Source organism: Neopsephotus bourkii, unplaced genomic scaffold (assembly GCF_033783945.1).
Source record: "Neopsephotus bourkii isolate Nb327-2 ecotype Australia unplaced genomic scaffold, CSIRO-AGI_Nbou_v1 NB_1574, whole genome shotgun sequence".
NCBI classification, from domain to species: domain Eukaryota; kingdom Metazoa; phylum Chordata; class Aves; order Psittaciformes; family Psittacidae; genus Neopsephotus; species Neopsephotus bourkii.
In genome coordinates this window covers 4,320,343-4,340,780 of record NW_026902050.1, presented here as the reverse complement: position 1 = coordinate 4,340,780, position 20,438 = coordinate 4,320,343, and the positions used below count along the sequence as shown (strand labels likewise).

General features: G+C 43.2%; 1 protein-coding gene across 4 annotated transcripts in view; it reads right to left on the bottom strand.

The window, feature by feature from the left end:
- The window catches only part of LEKR1 (leucine, glutamate and lysine rich 1), a 58,569-nt gene extending 46,054 nt beyond the window's left edge, over window positions 1-12,515 (bottom strand). For 3 of the 4 annotated variants that reach the window (XM_061371621.1, XM_061371618.1, XM_061371622.1), the window contains exons 1-2: window positions 3,554-3,634; window positions 485-699 (exon numbers count right to left, since the gene is read on the bottom strand). In XM_061371621.1, coding sequence (XP_061227605.1) covers window positions 485-699; window positions 3,554-3,628 — 290 coding nt within the window. In that variant the 5' untranslated portion in view covers window positions 3,629-3,634. Of the gene's footprint in view, window positions 1-484; window positions 700-3,553; window positions 3,635-11,824; window positions 11,907-12,198 lie in introns of those variants that run through there. The other variant, XM_061371620.1, reaches the window with a different exon arrangement.
- Between the last annotated feature and the right edge of the window lie 7,923 nt (window positions 12,516-20,438).

Sequence of the window (20,438 nt, the reverse complement as noted above, 5' to 3'; positions counted from 1 at the left end):
AGTACCCAAGATTTTCATGATTGCTTTAATGTTCTGTATCATCCCTTCACAGAGTGAACTGTAAGCTTCTCATGCTAAGAATGCTGGTGATTCTTTACCATGTTACTATGACACAATAAGTAAAAATTTCAGAACTGGGAAACTCCCAATGTTGTGGAATTTAACTTAAAATACAATTTTATTATGAAATAAGAAGATTAAATATTTGATTATTTCCTTTTGGGAGTGTGTGTAGGCAAAATGCCTCCGAAATGTCTTTTGGTTTTTCTTTCATTTCAAACATATTGACTGTTTCTAAACATAAAGGAATTCAAAACTTGTTTTCAGAGACTACTACGAAAGATTATTTAAATTAGTATTACAGTATACATGCTACATCTGGTAAAAGAAAGACAAATCTTATTTATATTTTAAACCTCTTCAGAATTAAATTACCTAATACACATACACAAGAATAACACCAGACTAGGCAATATGTTCTGACCTTTCTGTTTTTGTTTCATTGTCAGCTCGATAGTGTTCAAGGTCTTGGTAAAGAGACTGCAATTCTGCTTGAAGTCCTTTTTCCCGTTCTATACTTCCTTCATAAAATTTAATCTCCTTTTCCATTGCTTTTACTTTTTCTTCCATAACCTTAAATTCATGAAGTATCAAATAGCTGACTCCACAGTATTTACATACTGTCTCATCCCGGGACATCTAGAAAGAGAGAAAATTATAAGACTGTTAGTAAGAAAAGTTGAACAGAAAAGCCAACCTGAATGACATGAAATAATAATAATAAATCTGAATAGTTTAAACCACTTACTGCTCTGGGGCATTTATGTTCAGATGACGCTACTGCTTTAACATAAAAAAAAAAATACAAATTTTAAACTGAATTCTAAACTGAAGTACCTCTGAATTGTCTGATGTATTAAAATAAAATTCTATGTTTTACAAAATTATCTCCTTAATGAATTTGTGATTGCCTGAGCCAGAAAATGTTATTTACTGTGTTTTTTTGACAAGTCATACCCAACTTAAGTAGGCAAGATGAAAAGAGGAAAGTAAATAAAATTATATAATCCAGCAATCTTTACAAAATAATTCAAATGAGTAAGGGACTAATTATTATGAAGTAGTGCCCATGTCCTTGAGTGTTGTGGAAAATGTAACCCATTTACTAGGTATGAAGTAATCAAACACTAAAAAAACTCAGAGAATACATAATATACATCTAATTGAAAGACCTTTTCTTAAATTGAGAAACTTACTTTTGTAAGTGATCAAATTATTAAGCTTTGCAGTAAGGCTTCACAAATACGAACAGATACATATGCTCTGACTTTGACGCACACATTATTCAATGTATCAGTTATTCCTAAACATTTTAATCATTTTCACTTCCAGAAAAAAATGTTTAATTTACGAGTGATGCAGAACTGAACCTGCAGAAGAAATGGGTATAGAGTAAAAAAATCAGCCAGGCCAAGCCAAGAAGGTCTGACACTTCAGTAAGGGACATGGAAGCATCTGCATACCAGCACAGATCACTGTTTCCTGAGCATAACAGGTCCTACCCTGTTCTTGTGTCACAGCATAAATGCATTTCAGATGGACAGAATTAAGACTAGATCAAAGGAGACTCATAATATAGCTAAAGAAACAACCTCAAAGCAAGAAATATAAAAAGGTATTGGTAAGCTTGGAGATGTGAAAGATGGAAAATGGGTGGCAGCTGAAAGAGCAGTTATGTGTTTGTGTGTTGAGAGCTTAAAACAAGCTTTAACCTTTCTTGCAATTATCAATCATTTACAGGATTTTGCACAATGACTTATGAAAATCAGAACGCTGGAAAACTGCAAGCAGTTTAAGTCAAAGAATGTAAGAATTCTGTTTTACAGGAAAAGAAAAAAAATAACATTTTGAGACATTGGGATAAACTGAACGGAATCGGATGACAGAAAACAGCTTTCAAAAATTATAAACTACAGACTCATGATCTCATGATTCAATAATCTGTAGCACTTTAAATGCAGCTTGATAAAAATGGTATTTCAGGATGCCCTGGAATTACCAGGCCAAGCTTTATTTAATCTCAATTCTGATTTCTTAGGTTTGCCCCAGTTTGAAATACCCCTAGTTACAGTTGCTCTGAATGAGCTGAAAATGCAAGTTTATTTTTCCTGGCAGCTGCAGACTGTGCTTGGAAATATGAAACTGTTATTCAGGATAACTTCCATAAAGTTCCAAAGCCTTAAAATTAGTATATTGAAAAAGGACAAAATGAGCTGTTACAAGGAGCACAGGAGGGGGGCTCTTATCCCAAAAAGAACATTGTGCTCTCATGCAGCACGACCACTGCTGTCTTTCAAATAAACAGTTACAGAAATTTCACTGGATACAAGGATTAAAATCAAAATAAAGCAATTGGGGTCCTATACTGAAAATGTTCTATGCAAGTAGTAACAGTTTTTAGTTTCCAAGTTCAATTTTGTTACTGAACTTAAAAATAAATGAAGTCATACAACAATAAACACTATCTCTCTGGACACAGTAAGAAATGGGTCTCGTTCTTCTTCACCTTCATTCCTCGGGTGAAATAAAAACTTGCAAGGATTTCAAATCAGGTTGGATTTTTAAAGTATTTGCTACATTGTCAAAAAAAAACCACAGGAAAGCCAGAGGCCTTGTATTACAGCAGTAAAGAAACAAGTTCTGTCTTTTAATCAAAACCTTGCTTCTGTACATGCAAAATTATCCTGCCACCACTGCAATATACTGTATATAGATTGATCTAGTTTTAAAAGATTTATCTGTAGTGTAAATTAGCAGTTTCCAATACTGGTATACAAATTTGGCATGGATTGTGTGATACTTAACAGGCAAGCTAGCCCAAACTAAATTCCAAGCTGCAGAACATTAACACCAACAAGCAAGCCAACTAATTTAAATCTATGTATGCCCAAAATGCCTAGAAAAATAATAGGATGCAGTTGAAAGTGAATAGCTCCAAAACAGCAAAGCCTGAACTGTTGAGAGCAAGAGGTGTACTAATATGAATTCTTATGCTAAATCCAAGATTCCTCTCTCATGCCCACAGTGGTCAAACCACAAGCAGGACTTTCTCCTTTTTCTATTTCTCCTCTCTTTAGCATTGTCAACATCACAACCTGAGTTCTCCTCACTGATACCGAAAACACCTCCTGAAATTCCTGAGCTGGTTGGATATGTTTTTCAGAAGCTACTGCAGTTTCACACAGGTACAGAGAAATGCTGGCAAGCTGCAGATGCCAATTCCATTCAGCAAAAACGCTGACAAAGCTATCTTAGGGCTACACCAATTTTCAGATCAGAGCCAGAAAGCATTCTATAGCTTTGAAGACTACTTACAAACAAAATGTTTTGGGTTTTTTCAGTTTCCAAGAGAAATATCATTACTTTATCTATGTGTGTATTCCTCTACTGTCACCCTTTTTTTGTGAATGAGAATGTCAGATCATTTATAACCAATTCTGACTGTGACGGCAGACACATTTAAGTGTCTGAAAGTTTTAGGAAGACAACCTACCTGGTTGTCTAAGTTCCCCACTGAAGAAAATTCTGGAGTGTGAGGGTAGCTCTTTTCAGATATCAGATAATCCATATAGGAGAGAGATAAGAGTCCATTAGACCTTGTATGTTACAAGGTCTAATGGAATGATTAACCAATACTCTATTACACAAAAATCTGTAGGAAACAAACCTGCATTAGTTCTTTTGCTTACAAGGCTACCTTTTCTGGAATAATATTACTTTTGAGTAAACATGAAAAATGTGCGTTACATACACAGTGATTTACATTCTCAGATTCTATATTTTACTATTTACATTTGATCTGAAGACTGTTTTCACCTTCTCAAACTCAAAGTAGGGGAAAAAAAAAATAATCAGGGGCAAAGCACAGTTTGGAAAGAATAGAAACAGAAACTGTGAGAGCTCTAATTAGAAAATGGAATCTGTATGTCCTTAGCAGTGAGAACAAGCAGTGAATAGAAACGAAAAAAAAAATCAATTAGGAATTCGAAAACCAAACAAAAGTTAATTTTAGTATTGTGCTTTTGGTAAGGCTGGACAGGGAAATTCAGAACAAACAGGACTTGAAAAGGGAACAGAGGGATACTAAAAACCCCTGCTATTTGAGTTAGCAAGATGGTACTGCACGCACAGTAACAACATAAAAACAAAAACAAACTCATAAGGACAAAGTACTAGGACTAAGAAGATATTTGATCCATAAGGTCTTGAGCTACAGTTCTGACACACATTACACCAGATGCTATAAAGAAAGGACAAGAGCTACGGCCAAAACAAGCTGTATCACAAGGTAGCATTTCTAGCTGTTCCACTAGAACACCTCTGGGAGTAGTTTCAACTCAAGAGCAGCGTCCGGTTTTGGAAGAACTAATATTATTCCATGGTTACATAGATTTCTTTAGCTACCAAGGGCAATTGCATAATTGAGCCAAGATGGATAGTCACTCAAATTACATCTGTCTGACTCAATACTGTAAGTATCTGTAGAGCAAAAGCCATAAGGAATAAAATAAAAAATAAAAGTTACTTTGATGGTCTGGACCATTTTTAGACTTTTGACTGTCAAGACAGGAATTTTTATCCCTTCAACTTGACCAGATAACTACAGGGTACACAAGTCTGTGCATGGCTATTCTTCTACTCTGATAACCCAGATTCCACCCATGAAAATTACCATGGTAAAGAGCTAAACTCTCGTTAAAAGAAAAATTATCCACTTTCTCACTTAGCAGTGCCTTGGAATTACAACATCCCACATATGGATCACTTATGCTAGAAAGAGTCCATTACGAGCAGCTAATAAATAGCTATGACTCTTAAAAGCCAGCCCTCAATTAATGAGATTCTTTGAAAAAGCTTTAAATATGTTTCGTGCACCACTAAAATAAAAACACAGAGCCATAAGCACAGATGTACTCCTTGTACATTAATTTTACGGTGCAGGGAAGGGAGAGTATAGGGGAACTGCAGCACTCACCATTCTACTTGCATCACCAAGCACTCCTCAGGCACATAAACCAGTAGTAACACCTCTTCGCTTTCCTCAGTCAGTCTTGTCAGAACTGAGACTGCTTTAGAAAGGACTGGCCAAATAATAAAAAAACAAACCACACTTGGAGAAGAACAATACATAAAATTCAGGGGGAAAAAAAAATCATTATGCTGCAGCTGGGTGCTCTTAAAATTATTTCTGAATATTGTTTTATTCTACCTCTACTTGATTCTACCTTGTTATCGGAATCTACTTTCCTTTTTATTTTTGTGAATCTATTTTTCTGTTTTAATCCTCCTCTCCCGTAGTACTTCAATTTCTCTCATGCTGTTTGTCCTTCTCCTGACAAACCAGCCAATCCCTATTACACACACACACACACACATACACACACACACACACACACACACACACACACACACACAGAAGTCATTATTCAAACCACACAACCGATTTTCTAGGAAGAAAGTGGAGTCTTCTGCTGCATATGCAAAACCAAAGAGGCATTTGATTGAGATTGATCTTTTTCTATTCAGTGATTTTTGAGAATCTCAATAGAAACTTCACGTCTTTAAAAGTTTATTGTGAGCCGAGCTTTCAGTCAGCATCTACTCAGAAGGTAATACAAATTGGATGCTAAGCCATGCTTCATACATACTTATTTGTTCCACTTCCATAAAATATTAGTTGAAAAATAAAAGTCACAGTACTTGCTTTGCATGCATATGTATAGCGTAGAAATAGGCTTGTAGTAAAAACTGAATATCCTGCTCTCAAAAGTTTCATAGAAAACATGCCCTGAAATGATCAGTTTGTAATTAAAGGAAATAATAATTGAATTTCAGGTAGCTTTAATTTTTTCCTGCCTGTGAGTAAAGCAGACTAATGAATCATAAACGCATTCTACTGCACTGTAACTGCACATTCACACAAGCCCTGCAAATATCCAACACGTGTCCAACAGCACGGACCTTACCGGTGCTCCTAAACTCATTCAGGATGTGTTACAGCACACTCCAGCAATCCACGAACGTGATACTTGTACAGACAAAAGATAATTTAGCCCACTGTTAATCATTCTTTGCCTGACAAATACTTTTTGCATCTGTAGTTGCAGCAGTTGTGGAGCCCCTCCTAGCTACAGCCCAATTGCCTGTGATGAAGAGTTACTACAATCCCTCCAATTCCTAGCAACTTACTTGGACGCTGATTGCAAAGAGGGTAGGAAAAGTTTAAATGTAGCGAACACCAGCCCTAGCCTTATAAGCATACCAATAGATAAAAATGCTGTGCTACCCTGTGTGACCATGAGGGACTCCGGAGTTCCTACACTAAGAACAGAAGATTGTTATCCAAGTTCAGAAGATGTGCTTTCACAAATCACCTAATGCCTCAATACACAGTGGTAACAAAGCAGCCTATCTTTAGTATAAAGTTCACTGCTGAGAGCAGCTCTTTAGGCTGTAACATGTGGGCTGATACCAAAAATAAATAGAAACTTTCTAACATTTCCAAAGCACATTACAGTTGCTCAGAACATTCACATCCCTGGAGCCTGACATCCCAAAAAAACCCAAATGTAAAAAATTTTAAAGCCAAATACTGAAAATCTCAGTGGACACAGCAGCAACTCATGAACATCTTCTCCAGAAGCATTCATAAGGTGCATGACAACAGGTCTCTTCAGAGACATCCTGCAATTCTGTAGGCACACCACAGTCATCTGCAGGGCACAAATAGAAATGTTGCTGTTTCTAAATCCATATTGATACCAGTATTTAAGTACTATATATGTAATTATTTCATTTGCTTCTACAAAGCAAGTCTTAGTGGATGGGACAGATTCCTTAGCTAATTAATGCAACTGGAACTCGGTAAGAACCTGTAAAATAAAATAGCCCCCGGTTCAAAGACAGCAGGAAAAATTAATGTGCTCATAAAGATACTATAATATGCCCAATCTATAGTACACATGGCAAATCTATTAAGTAACTATTTGTTACTAGTAATGCTCATGTTTTACAGATAGCTGGATATCACAGAACGTTCTGTACCAATGTGTAATAAGGCTTAAAAATTCCTGTTCTGCTTCTTTTCTCAAGCTCCTAGTGTGAGAACTACTGATCTGTAAGGGTATCCTGTGCTCAATTAATTTCAGGATTAATGTTAAACAAAGGTTATTTATTTGCCAAATAAAAAATAATACAATTTTTATTGTTTATAGTTGTTTATTAAAAACAACTTTTTGTTTGCTGCTTTGAGGACTCAGGGTCATTTTACTGCTGTTCTGTTTCCCATTTCAGGAAGATCTTCAGGACAAGACTCCATATTTCCATCTATTTACACTGAATGGACAACAATGCCGAAACAAACACAGAATTACAGTAAGTTCACAAGCATGTAACAGATTCATCCACCACTACCACCAAACAACTAAGAGTGTGATAGTATTCTTTCCTCTTTAAGAGTAACAGAACAACAACAAACCAAAAATACACACATAAAAATGCCACACAGCAAAATACACATGCACCCACTGGAGTAAAGGAAACACTAACTTCTTTTTTAGCTTCCAGTGCTCTGTGATACTTCTCAGAAAGACGTTTGATGGCATAAACTTCAAGACATTCAAATACATGAAAAAGTAGCCATTACAAGTGATCTCTGCAAAGTGTTTTCTACAGTCCTATGACAATATAGTTCAGAGAAAATGAAGGGTTCTACTGAGACAAACCAACCAACTTAGTTGAAATGCTTGCTACTTGGCACACCAAATCTGCAAGCATCACCTCCCAGATACAAGTGTCCCTAAAATAAGGCTAAGAAGTAGAGAATACACTCCCCAAAAACTGTCACAGAAGAGAAGCTATAGCTCGGACTTCATTTGGACAGTTTTTTAACTGACTGGGTTCTCTCTTTCCTACAAAGTTACTGATTTTCCCATGTCTGCTTCCAGAACAGCAGCGGCTGTTCGCCGCATTTGCCATCACCACCACACCATGAGGCATAGCTTCCTCCGGGAATAATTACTCCTGCTGACTTTGAACACTGACAGACATTGCTCAGTGAGGTAACCACACTGCTAACATGCAAAGCCACAACTCAGGAGGGCTACTTTTTTTTTTTTAAGAAACAAATCATGATTGAGATCTTTACTAAGAGTTAGTTTCTAAGAAGTATGCAACTATATGAAACAACACTATAAGCTTTGCTATTTTAATGGACATATGGATGTTTATCTATTTGGTGGTTTTTTTTTTTATTAGCAGTCATCTTTCAATGCATATTGTGTAAAAGAGGTATGAGAATGGTAGAAGGAATGAGAAAATCAGGGCCATGTAAAATTCTTACATGTCTCTTTATGGGAAAATTGATCAAAACATTAAGCACCAAGGTCTCTCCAGATCTATCATATTATTAACAAAATATCAAGAAATGTATTCCCTTCTACATTAAAATTTTCTTTAAAATTTAATAAGCATAGTGGCATCACCTACTGGACCCAGTCACCAAATGGTCAATCTGTATCAACTTTTGCCATGATACTACAGCTTCACTCCAACAGGTTGTCTCACAGACTCTATCAGTGGAACAGTCTGCAGAATAGTCTGTTCCAGGTTGGCACAAGATGGTCTCTTCCCCATACTATCCTCTACAAGAGAGCAGTTTTGGAGGTTGCTATGTCACTGTTGCAAATATTGGCAAGCAGCTTGGGAAGCTCCATCCAGTAGGAGCACAAAGGAGAAAAACGAAGAGAGCTCTGGTCTGCATCCTCTGAGAGAGCTGCTTGATGTCAGCACTACACCCCAACCTCCAGCAAACCAACCCAAACCAGTGCCTAGCAAGTGAATACTCTGCAGCTGAAATCGCAATGCATAACATACTCCCTCCAGACACACGTGTTCCTTTGGCCTGCAAGCTGCATGTTGGGAGCATGTGCTTGGTTTGGCAAAGCAATGTACAGCTGACACAAGTTCTACTTATGTTCATAGCAATTTAAAGCTAAGATTCCAAGAGAGATGTTACAAAATCCAAGAAGCAGAGAATGTGGAGGGAATAAGAACATGTGTACATAAAAGGTAGAAAATACAAGGACAGGAAATTGTGAGAATAACTTGTAATCAAGCTCTGTATCTTGTAACTATACTACAACTACAACACAAGGCAGCTGAGTGAAGAGACAAGGAGCAGCAAAGGATATGTAAAACCCCAACACTCAATTGATCCCAAAATCTGGCAATTGTCATTGCCTTCCAGCTTGCATATCCCACACTGAGGTACAGGGCAGAATGGGTCAGGAACAGCTTATTCATGTATGTACCTAAAAATACTGTGTCTTCCGCATTCAGATCTTTTTGTTAAACATGTACTATAGAACTGGAAGAGATCTGAAGAGATTGCCTGCCCCAGTCTCTGACTCCAAAGCAAAAAGTTTGCCTTACTCATCCCCCACAGCACCACTGGAAGAATTCCACAACTCCCCTGGGTGATTTGCTCTACAGTTTCATAATATTAAAGCAAAGCAAGCCCAGAAAGGTGAGGATGAGATTAATTTGCAGATGGAGATGAAGGACAACCACCATTTTCCTACACATATGAATATTGTTACTGTGCCCTTAAGTATTTTTCAGAATAAGTACACTCAGTTCTACTATCCTTTCCTAGAAGGACAGGATTTTTAACCTCTGCTGTTCTTGCTATTTTCTAAACTTTGGTCAGTTATGTTATTTTTCTTAAAGCCTGCAGCTCAGAACCAATACGTCAGCTCTGAACAGAAAAGTAAGTAAGGCCCATGTTTCACATGCAACTCCCATACTAATAAACTGAATGGCTGCTTTCTTTTTGTAACATTGCTTTGTTAAAAGTTATTCTGCTTATGACCTGATTATAGACCTCATTACAGACCTCAGCGTAAGGCTTGACAAGTGACAAGGAAGCTGAATCAGTATGTATTTTGTATTGATACATTGGGTTTACTCTTTCCAAATATGCCTTATTCTTACTAAGAATATGAAGTTTAATGCTGTTCCCAGATTGCCCACAACCCCTCCCAGACTGGCATCAGTGTATTCCTTATGGTAAGGAATCCTTATTCCTTATGGTGCTAGCTCAATGAAAAAACAGCAGAGACTGACAATCCTACTGAGAGAAATAATGTCACCCCTTTTCTGTTCCAACTTGAGCCTGCACTCACATCTGCTTCCTCCTTGTGCTAGCACACCTATAGCACACAGATCAGGAACTCTTATCAGAAATTAATCCAACTGAAAGACAAACAGGTGAGGTGCCACCAAGCTACAGACTTAAGTCACTCATGAAAATACTGAACAGTACTAGATCCAGAATAATTCCCTGATGTACTTCACATGCACTTCATCCAACAACTTGGCACAATTTTTTTTTTTTTTTGTTTTCTTTTATTTAGAAGCTTGCACTGATTTTTGCTAACCACCTTATCCTGTTGATGCCTGCAAACTCAATTCTAAATAAACAAACATATCTGGTGTCCTTCCTGCTACCAAAACAGCTGCTAGTGAGTCTGTAAGTTTCCCAGGCTCTTCTCCTCCCCTTTTTTAAAGGCAAGCATTCTTTTTCCTTTCCTTTGGCTATCTTACCCACCCCTGAATTCTCAGAAACCATCACTGATAGCTAAAAAATTTTCTCAAGCTTCCTGGACTATTCCAGGGAGAATTTATCCAGGCTGTGCTAGCCTGAATACGTAAAGCTTTTAAATTACTTGCTAATTATTAGATGCCTACCAAAAATTAAGGACAACTGGGTGTAAAAACTTCATAGTGTTACAAAAAGTGACTCATGTTCCACTTGTGTGCATCATGTGGCATTTAAAGAGCCTCCTCATAAGCTACCCCATATAAATAGCAGCATTGTTAACATTGGTAATAATCTGTCTCCCAAACAAAGCAACACACTCACACACAAAGAGAAGAGACAAGAAAATAAGGGGAATGTCCCCTTCCTATCTGTATTGACACTGCTTTGGAACAATTACACGTTATGCTTTTCAGTCATTCCAAACTTAGGGCAACAAAACATGTCACATGGGGTAAAATCTGAAATTCACATAAGCAGTGACAACCCCATTACAGAATGAGCACGTTCCTCTACGGTGTTCATAGAGTCATAGAGCAGTTAGGGTTGGAAAGGACCTTAAGATTATCTAGTTCCAACCCCCTTGCCATGGGGTTGCCATTAGTGTGTAAAATACATATACATATAAATTAATTTATATTCATATTAATGTAGTACAGCCTGGAAAAGAGAAGGCTCCGGGGAGAACCTGCAGCAGCCTCCCAGTACTTGAACAGGCCGGCAAGAAAAATGGAGAGGGACTTTTTACAAGGACCCGTAGGGACAGGACAAGGGGGAATTATTTTAAACTGACAGAGATGAGACTGAGATCAGATAATAGGAAGAAGTTCTTCCCTTTGAGAGTGGTGGGACACTGGCAAAGACTGCCCAGAGAAGCTGTGGCTGCTGCATCCTTGGCAATGTTCAAGGCCAGGTTGGACAGGGCTTGGAGCAACCTGCTCTAGCGGAGGGTGTCCCTGCCTGTGGCAAGAACTAGGTAATCTTTTAGGTCCCTTCCAACCAAAACACATAAATATTTGTCATATATAACAAAACCTAGAACACACCCAATCTAAAACAAGAGATACAGTACTGAAATTCAAAGGCCGGTAAAATAGTCCTGAATCACTGGCTTATGTGGTCTCCAAACACCATTTTGGTTTTCACACTTCCACTGTTTCATACCTTGCGAATTTCCTCAGGCAGCGTGTAAATGGGGACGTGCCGCTCCATATCCTCCCAAAACTCGGCAGTGGTGTCAGGGAAGCTGCCGGAGGTCACACAGTTAGAGCCTGCCCTCAACAGCGGGACCGCACGTCTCCTCTGACCCACACACCCACGCTACAGGGGGCTCAGGCCAGTCCCCAGGGGCCTCCTCATGCCCGCACCGCCTGCTCAGAGCAGACTGGGAAGCAGCCGCGGCACGCAAGCCACGGCGGGGAAGAGAGGGAGGAGGGAACGACGACCCTCCCTGGGGCACGGTAGTGCTGAGCCCCAAGGCCCGGGACAGCCAAAGGGAAGCGGGGCAGGGGAAAGCGGCCGAGCGGCCATTTTCTTACCGCGGCTTCCTCCGTAACTACGGCAACGGCGCGCGGCGGCGCGTAGAGAGGTTAAGAGTTCCTGCCCAGCGCCCCGGCACAACTGACCGTCCCGAGGGGCAGTTCATAACGGGGAACGGGAGGAGCTGCGCTGCCGGAGCTGGAGCTGGAGCTGGCTAGTGAGGGGGGAGGAAAACGGCGCAAACGCCGATGTGGTTTCACTGCAAAGCCTTTGTTTCATGCGAGCTGTCACCCCAAAACCGACCCTCACGTCCAGGTCAGTTACGTGACAAAATGTGCGCAACCCCTGCGTGAAGTGGGTTTGCGCTGTCAGAAAACAAAAACAAAACCAAACAAACAAACAAACAAAAAAAAAAAGACAAGAAAAAGGGGGGGAGGTGGCCTGGGGGTCCTGGTGGACACAGGCTCAATAGGAGCGAAGAGTGTGGAGCTGTGGCAAAGCAAGCCAGCAGAATGCTGAGTCACTCAACCAAGGCATCAACCAGCAAAGATAAAGATGTTATTGTCCCACTCCACTCAGCGCTTGTCAAGCCACAGCTGGAATACTGTGTTCAGTTTTGGTCCCTGTTATCCAGATAAGATGTGGACAAGCTGGAGAGGGTCTCGAGAAAGGCCACAAAGATGATCCAAGGACTGAAAAGCTGTGTGATGGAAGACTCGGAGAGCTGCGATTGTTCAGCCTTGAGAAAAAGTGGCACAGGGGAGACCTTATTACCATGTTCCAGTATTGAAAGAGCAGCTACAAGGAAGACAGAGACTCCCTTTTTACAAGGAGTCACGTGGAAAAGATGGGGGGTAATGGGCACAAGTTAATCCTGGGGAGATTCCAGTTGGACACAAGAGGAAAATTTTTTAACAATGAGAACAATCAGCCATTGGAATAATGTCCCCAGGTGCATGGTAGATTCCCCAGCACTGGACATGTCTAAGATTTGGCTGGACAGGGTGCTGGGACATCTAATCTAGGTCATGCGTTGCCTAGAAAGGTTGGACCAGATGATCCTTGAGGTCCCTTCTAATATGAATTCTATGATTCTATGACTTACTGAAATCCACTTGGGTTCACAGCAACACAATAAAAATAAATCAGGAAAAGATGTGACAATCGGGAGTTTTCAGTATAACCCTGTTTCAATGGAATTCATTTCACATTCTACCCTTCCCTCCTTTTCATTGCTGATTATTTTACATACAGCCCCTTCAACGCAGGCCAAAAAAATGAGCTGCTGTTGAGACTCAGGCTTTCCTGCATCCCATCAGCAGTGTTTCAGCAGCCATCTGCTCCATGCCCATGCTCCCCAGCACACTTGGGTTTCTACATCTGAACCCGATGCAGACTTTTGAGGCTGTGGATGAGAGGCCATGAGTGCAGTTGGGCTGCTCACCAGAGCTGATTTCCTATATGCCCAAAGCATTTCCTACATGCCCAAAGCATTTTCTGTATGCCAAAGCAACCCTGACATGCCCAAAGCATTCCCTACAAGCCTTATATAGAAAGCTAGCACACCCCCCCCCAAGAAAATAATTAAGCAACAGCCACTAAAAACTGTAAAGAGGCCACCATGAAAAATGAGGCGACCTTCCACCAGCCTGGCTAACCTGATTTAATTTATGCACAACTCGCTCTTTGCTGCAAAGGTTCAGTCTCTGGGGCGGCATCAATAATGTTTCTCGGAGCAGTGCTGTGCAGCTGAGCAGAGGGGCAGGAGAGCTTGCTATTGGAGAAGACAGTGAATTTTATCGGAAAAAAGAGAAAAATGGGGGTGTTGATTGACAAGACGCTCATCATGACCTGGAAGTGTGTGCCTGCAGCCCAGAAAGCCAACTGTGTCCTGGCCTGTATCACCAGCAGCAGGACCAGCAAGTCAACAGACGGGATTCTTCCCCTCTACTCCACTCTCGTGAGACCCCACCTGGCGCACAGCATCCAGCTCTGGCACCCCCAACATGGACATAGACCTGTGGGAGTGAGTCCAGAGGAGGTAGATGATGCTCAGAGGGCTGGTGCACCTCTCCTATGGAGACAGGCTGAGAGAGCTGGGGTTGTTCAACCTGGATAAGAGAAGGCTCCAGGGAGATCTTACAGCAGCCTCCCCGTGCCTAAAGAGGCCAACAAGAAATCTAGATAGGGACTTATTACAAGGGCATGTAGGGTCAGGACAAGGGAAAATGGCTTTAAACTGACAGAGAGGAGATTTACATTAGATATTAGGTAGAAATTCATTACCGTAAGGGTGGTGAGGCACTGGCAGAAGTTGCCCAGAGCAGCTGTGGCTGCCCCATCCCTGACTGCGTTCAAGGCCAGCCTGGATTGAGCTTGGAGCAACCTGGTCTAGTGGAAGGTGTCCCTGCCCATGGCAGGGAGGTTGGAACTGGATGAGCTTTAAGGGCCCTTCCAAGCCGAACATGTCTGTGATTCTATGAAAACTGCATGAGTAAGAGCCGGGGGGTGCAGGGTGCCTGGCAAGGGAAGGCACCAGGCAGCCGGCGCTCTCCGTCACCCCCCGTCTCTGCAGCACGGTCCCACGAGTGACTGCCTTCCCCCACCCCGCCCTCGCGTGTGTTGCCGTCGTGACCTGCTCCACCTTGCGTGCCGGCCTCCGTGCTGCGCTGCATCGTTAATCCCCGGGTTGGCAGCAACCGGAGCCGCATGCCCCAGCCTCCCCCCCTCCTTCATTTAACCTTTTCCTGATCCCACGCGTGTGAAGGGCCGCTCGCCCCCCGCAGAGGCATTTAATTAAGAGCGACGTTAACAGCGAGATGGGGAAGGCAGCGGCTTTGATCGGCGGGAGAGCTGCGGGCGGGGGGGAGAGGGGGCGCCCGGCCGCGCCTTGCCGGCATATGTTCCCCCTGCGTGATGGCGGCGGCGGCAGCGGGGGGGGCTGGCGGGCTGGGCGCCCAGCGCCTCTCACGCGATGGCCGCCTATCGTGCCGGGGAAGGGTGTCGTGCGGCGCGGCGGTGAGATCAGCGCGGATCTCAGCGGCGGGGGCGGGCAGGGGCGGCAGTCACGCAGCGGCGGGAAAGGCGGTGAAGTAGTGACTGCTCCCTCCCTGGACCCTGCGGCACCCGCTGAGGGGATCTAGTCCGGGGGTTGGGGGGGGCGGGCGGAGGAGACCGTGTCCAGGGGGGTTAACGGAGCTTGTCCGGGGGGGTACTTTTCTTTGTCCTTTTTATGCAAGCATGTCAAAAGCATGGGGATTGGAACTAGATGAGCTGTAAGGTCCCTTCCAACCCAAACCATTCTGTGATTCTGTGGCTGAAGAGACCCTCTGCTAGGGGTGCTGTGGGGTGCTTATGCCCTGGTAGGAAGCATGGCGCAGAAGTTGCTCAGGCCACGCTCGGCTCTGAAGTGGTTCTTTCACCCCTGCAGGAAGCCCACACAGGATCCACACTCTTTCATGGGCCCTCCACCCCATCCATGCATCGGGGTGGCCCAGGACTCCAGTGGGTTGGTGGGGGTCTGCCTGCCTCTGCCAGGTTGCAGGGAGGCCAGCAGCGGTCCAGCCGTGCCTCATGGTGTGGTGTGGCGGCAGGCCTGCGTGCGTGCCAGCCTCAGTGACCGGGACCTCTGGGGATCAGGTTCCAGGCGGTGTGAGCAGCTCCAAGGACAAACGAACAGACAAGAAATGAGTGCGTGACAGGCAGCAGTCATGAGCCAGCTATTTCCATTGTTTTCTGGCAGGCTTTGTACCTTCTCAGACACACGTGGGAAGCCTCCTGCTGCTTAGAAATCCCAGCCCCCGGGGGCAAAGTCCATGCCCAGTGTGCAGCTATGGAAAAAGGCTAATAAACACTAACACTCTCTTCCCACAAAGCAGGAGCACCCGGGGTGTGTCTGTAAGGGTGAATAGGTGTGCCTGCACCTGCAGCCTTTCCTGGGTAAAAGAAATCTTGGTCTAGGCTGTCTTACCATTTGTTCAGTACAAAGATGAACACTGGGAAGTGGTTTTGCAGCGTTGTCTGTAAACATCTCCTCTGGGAGAACACTGGCGGTTCCAGTTTTGCTAGAGAGGAGCAGAGCTCAAACGCTTATCGCTCAGACTTGCAGTGCAGTAGGTAAGGGGGGGGGGGGGCGCGGAGGAGCAGGAGGGGTCCCTGTGCTGGGGCCTGCAAGCAGAGGCTGACACTAGGAGGAGAGATGGCAGGAGACGTGCAGAGGGAGGGGTCAAGGGAAGGACAGGGCTTGCACTGCGTAAGGCAGCGAGGTTATTTCTGGTGCTGCATGCACATTGTGTTTGTTCCCGTTTTCAGGCTGTTTTGTTTGTGAGATTTGTTTGGTTTGCTCTGCTCCCCGTCTTTGCAAATGTCACAAGGACGAGATCGTGGTGGGAGAGCAGCCTCCATGTAAGGATGTTTGGAGGAGGAATCTGAACATGAGGGTGACCTGGGCGTCAAGGTCAGGCAGGTCATTCTGCACAAAGGGGCAGCAGTGGAAATTCTAAGGCAGCGTGAAAATGGTAAACTCAGGAAAAGCATCAAGCGGCAGGGTACTGGCAGTACATGCAGAAAGGTAGGGGTGAGGTGATGGTACCAGACTCTGAAGGCACCGTGACATTAGCTGAAATAGAATGAAATAAGAGCATGCTAATGACAATGGAGCATGTGAGGCAGAGATCGGATCCTGGGGGAGGAGATCCCAGTACTCACTCTAGACAGTGCCAAATTAAAGTAAAGCTTTTGGCTTCAAGAGCACATGAGGTGAATCAGAGGAGGAATCTGTATGATTAAGCAGCAGCTGAGTGCCAGAAGTGAAAAGCTGTCAAGGATAATATCAGGAGTGTATGTGAGGAGGACAGTGTATTTATTTGCCATGGTAGAAAAGGATCTGAAAGGGAATACAAGAAGCTTATACTGAATCTGAGTTGGCAGCAAGAGAACTTGGGAAGGGTGCCAGGAAAAGTGTCACAGATACAAGGCTTCTGAAGTGAGAAAGGAATACGGAGTACAGAGGCAGCTTCAGCAGTCAGGTGGTTAGGAGTGCCCATGGAGAATAGGAGGGCACGGACAGCCACCTAGCAGGAAGTGATTTGGGGAGGGAATGACCAAGCAAAAGCCCTGGGAGGTTAGTGCAAAAGGTTCAAAGTTTTGTTCTTTATCTTTAAGGCATTCAAGGGCCTTGGCTCAGCATATCTGAAAGATCACCAAAATCTCTGGGATGATGATGATGGTGGCACTTCTGATGGCTCTGTGGGCAAAACAGAACTTTTACTGTAAGGGTGAGGTTCATCTGTGCCAGCCAGACTCAGCAGTTTCCCAGGGGCCTGCTAGGAAACATCCAGAGGAGCTCAAAAACACCATCAATCTTTCCCCTTCCCCTTTCCCCATCCAGGAGCAGAGTGATCTGCTTTTTCCTAGTTTAAACACACACATCTGTAGGAAAGAAAACATTTATACTGTTGGCTTTAAAAAAAAAACACCAAACCCAACAAACCTGAAAATCTTGCTGAAATAGATCCTGAACATAAAGCACTCCCCACTGAGAAGGCGAGAATGGGTGAAATGAGATGGATGTTACTTACGGTCTTAGCTACTAGAAGAAATATCAGGCAATGATGAAGGAACTATGGAAACATTGTGAAACAGGAAAAGATAAAGAGAAAAAACAAATTAAGGAGGCCTGCATGTTTAGAAGACAGAGCATACCACAGAGGATGGTGAGGCTGACTTGAAGAGGCAAGACCAGTACATATACATCATTCTGAGAGCCAGCACGCAAAAACAGTGCATCGGTCTCCCAGCTGAAGTGAATGGGATTATCCATATGCATAAGGAATATTGAGTCGGTTTGAAAGCCCTGAAGTTGTTAGATCTGCTGACACAGTTCTGGAGCTTTGCTTGGCTTCCACTCCACTACAACATAAATAAATAGCATGTATAATAGCATATAATACTTTGCAGTAATTAGGCTACTCCTTCCTCCCCGTTACTACCTCATGATTTGCAATTGCAGTGCAATGTCCCAGCACATCCTGATAGGAAAATGCAAATTTTGCATTTCCGCAGCATGGCCTGACAATTTCCATTTATCTCCCACAAACAGGTAACACCATATATATGTTGATGGAATGTGGTTGCTACAAACTTGTTAAAATAGAGACATATACCTTGGCATGTGGAACTTGGATGAAAATAAGATTTTTCTTGCTCCACTGCTGTTATGACCAGCTGCACTGCCTTCAGCAAATGCACGGAGCAAGAGAGGGCTTAGCAGTCACGGCCTGTGGCCACTGAAAGTAACCAGAATTGCTGCTCTGATGCTGGCTGAGTGTCAGTTCCTGAGAGCTCATGTAGTTAAATGAATTGCAACAGGCATCACCACCATCGTGCAAGAGGGGCCTAGAACAGAAACCAGTGGAAGAAGTTACAAGGTGGTTGCTTCATGTCTTGTCACATAAGAAGAGTGTGATGACCTGCTCAGCACCCCAGATCATTGCACTGATTTAGCTCTCATTTCTGCGAATTACCCATCAGCAAGTCATGGTTTACATAATGTTTTCTGCTTGTAATTACCCTCAATGGTTTAAGAAAGGAAATTTTAGGTCTTCTAGTATTCAAGAAAGAAAATACTTGTTTTCGAAGTTCTAGGTTTCTTGCCATTCATCCTGAAAAAAGCTATTGAAAAATTTGGCCCATTTATCAGGAGAAAGCCCAGAACTGCTGAGATATTTGAGAGCATGAGGGGAGGCTACAGTATGTTACTAGAGGTGCACACACAAAGGAGTGTTCATAGCCCCTGCTAAAAGCATACCTAGTGCCATCCTTTCACCAGCAGCGTGTTCCTCATGAGGCTCCAAGAGAGGTTCAGCACATGGAGTGACCTTAGTTCTGCTGTCTGATTTCTGCACTGCTTCACCCTGAGGTAAGGTTCACAACAGGTTAATGTCCAGCTGTTTACCAGAGCTTGGTGCCTGTGGTGTGTTTTAGCTGCCTGGCAGCTTGTCTCTAGGGAAGAGTGGGAGGTCAGCAGTTCAGAGGCAGAGATATGTCCTGATGTGCAAAGCAAAGTACTGCTGAGGACTGAGTCCACCCTGTCTTCCTTCGCTGTCAGCTAGGCAGCAGGCCTAGTCAGGAGAGCTGGTGAATTTGACCCATACAGAAAAGAGATGATTGTGAAGTTGGAAGGCATTTCTCTGTCACTGTAGAGTCACTAAAGGGAACAACCATATTTTCTTCCTGTTTATGTAATATTTCACCAGTAGCCCTGCACCCATCTCTCGTGAAACTGCAGCAACAATTTTCAAGCCATGTTGGCAAGCCAGTGATAAAATTTGCCCAAGCTTTTTCATGGTCTGAAATAAAGAGGCTCCCAAGCAGCCACAGGGCTGGCTGTGCTGAGCCTGGGCTCTCCACAGGATCCTGTGGTGCCAGAGTCTGCGTAAGGCTGGACTGAGAGGAGACATAGTCAAGGCCTCCTCTTTGCTGAAAGCCCACTGAGGCTGCAGCCACAGAGCTACAAGTGAGGGCACAGTGGAAGATTGCCCAGGTATATCATGAGGATAAAATTGCTCCCCAGGGAATCTGGAACAGCAAGGTACAACTTTTATCAGTACATGTGCAAGACTGAACCTTGCTGGGAAGTCAGGGTTGAACCGGGGTTTCACTGGAGTGACCAAGAGGGTGCCGCCACACTCTTTGGGTCCATCCTGAAGTGCAGTAGCCCATGGCTTAAACTCAAATGTATTCACATTTCACTCAGGAGTATGCACACCCACATCACACCACACGGGATATTTGCAATACATAATTCTCCAATTATGCATAATACTGCAAATAAAATAAAAGTAAATTTATTCCCAGTGGTTGTGGCAAGTGCTTTAGTGATCCTCCATTTCACTGCAGAAACAATTTCATTGCAAAAGAGTTTTCATTTCAAATTGTGATGGTGAAAAGTGACAGAGTCCCCAGCTGCACCAGTAAGAGCAGCAGGCTCCAAGCATGGGGCTGTCACAGGGGATTAGTCATGTTCTTAGCCACAGGAAAGCCGAGAGAGAAGAAGAACAAATCTTGCATCCTACGGTTAGCAGGTTCCTTTCACAGTGTTCTTCTTCCCTGCAGTATACAAGATTACACAAAAATGTGAGCTTCCTGACCTTTACCTGTTGGCCTTTCTTTCCAAACATGGGAGAAAATGCTGGGTTTCTGTTTGGCAAGGTGTGCAGAAGGCCTCTAGCTAAACCAAGTAGCTACTAGTGAATGCCTGCTTCCCTCATGTGGGTCTGAGGTGCCTGGCAGCCCACTG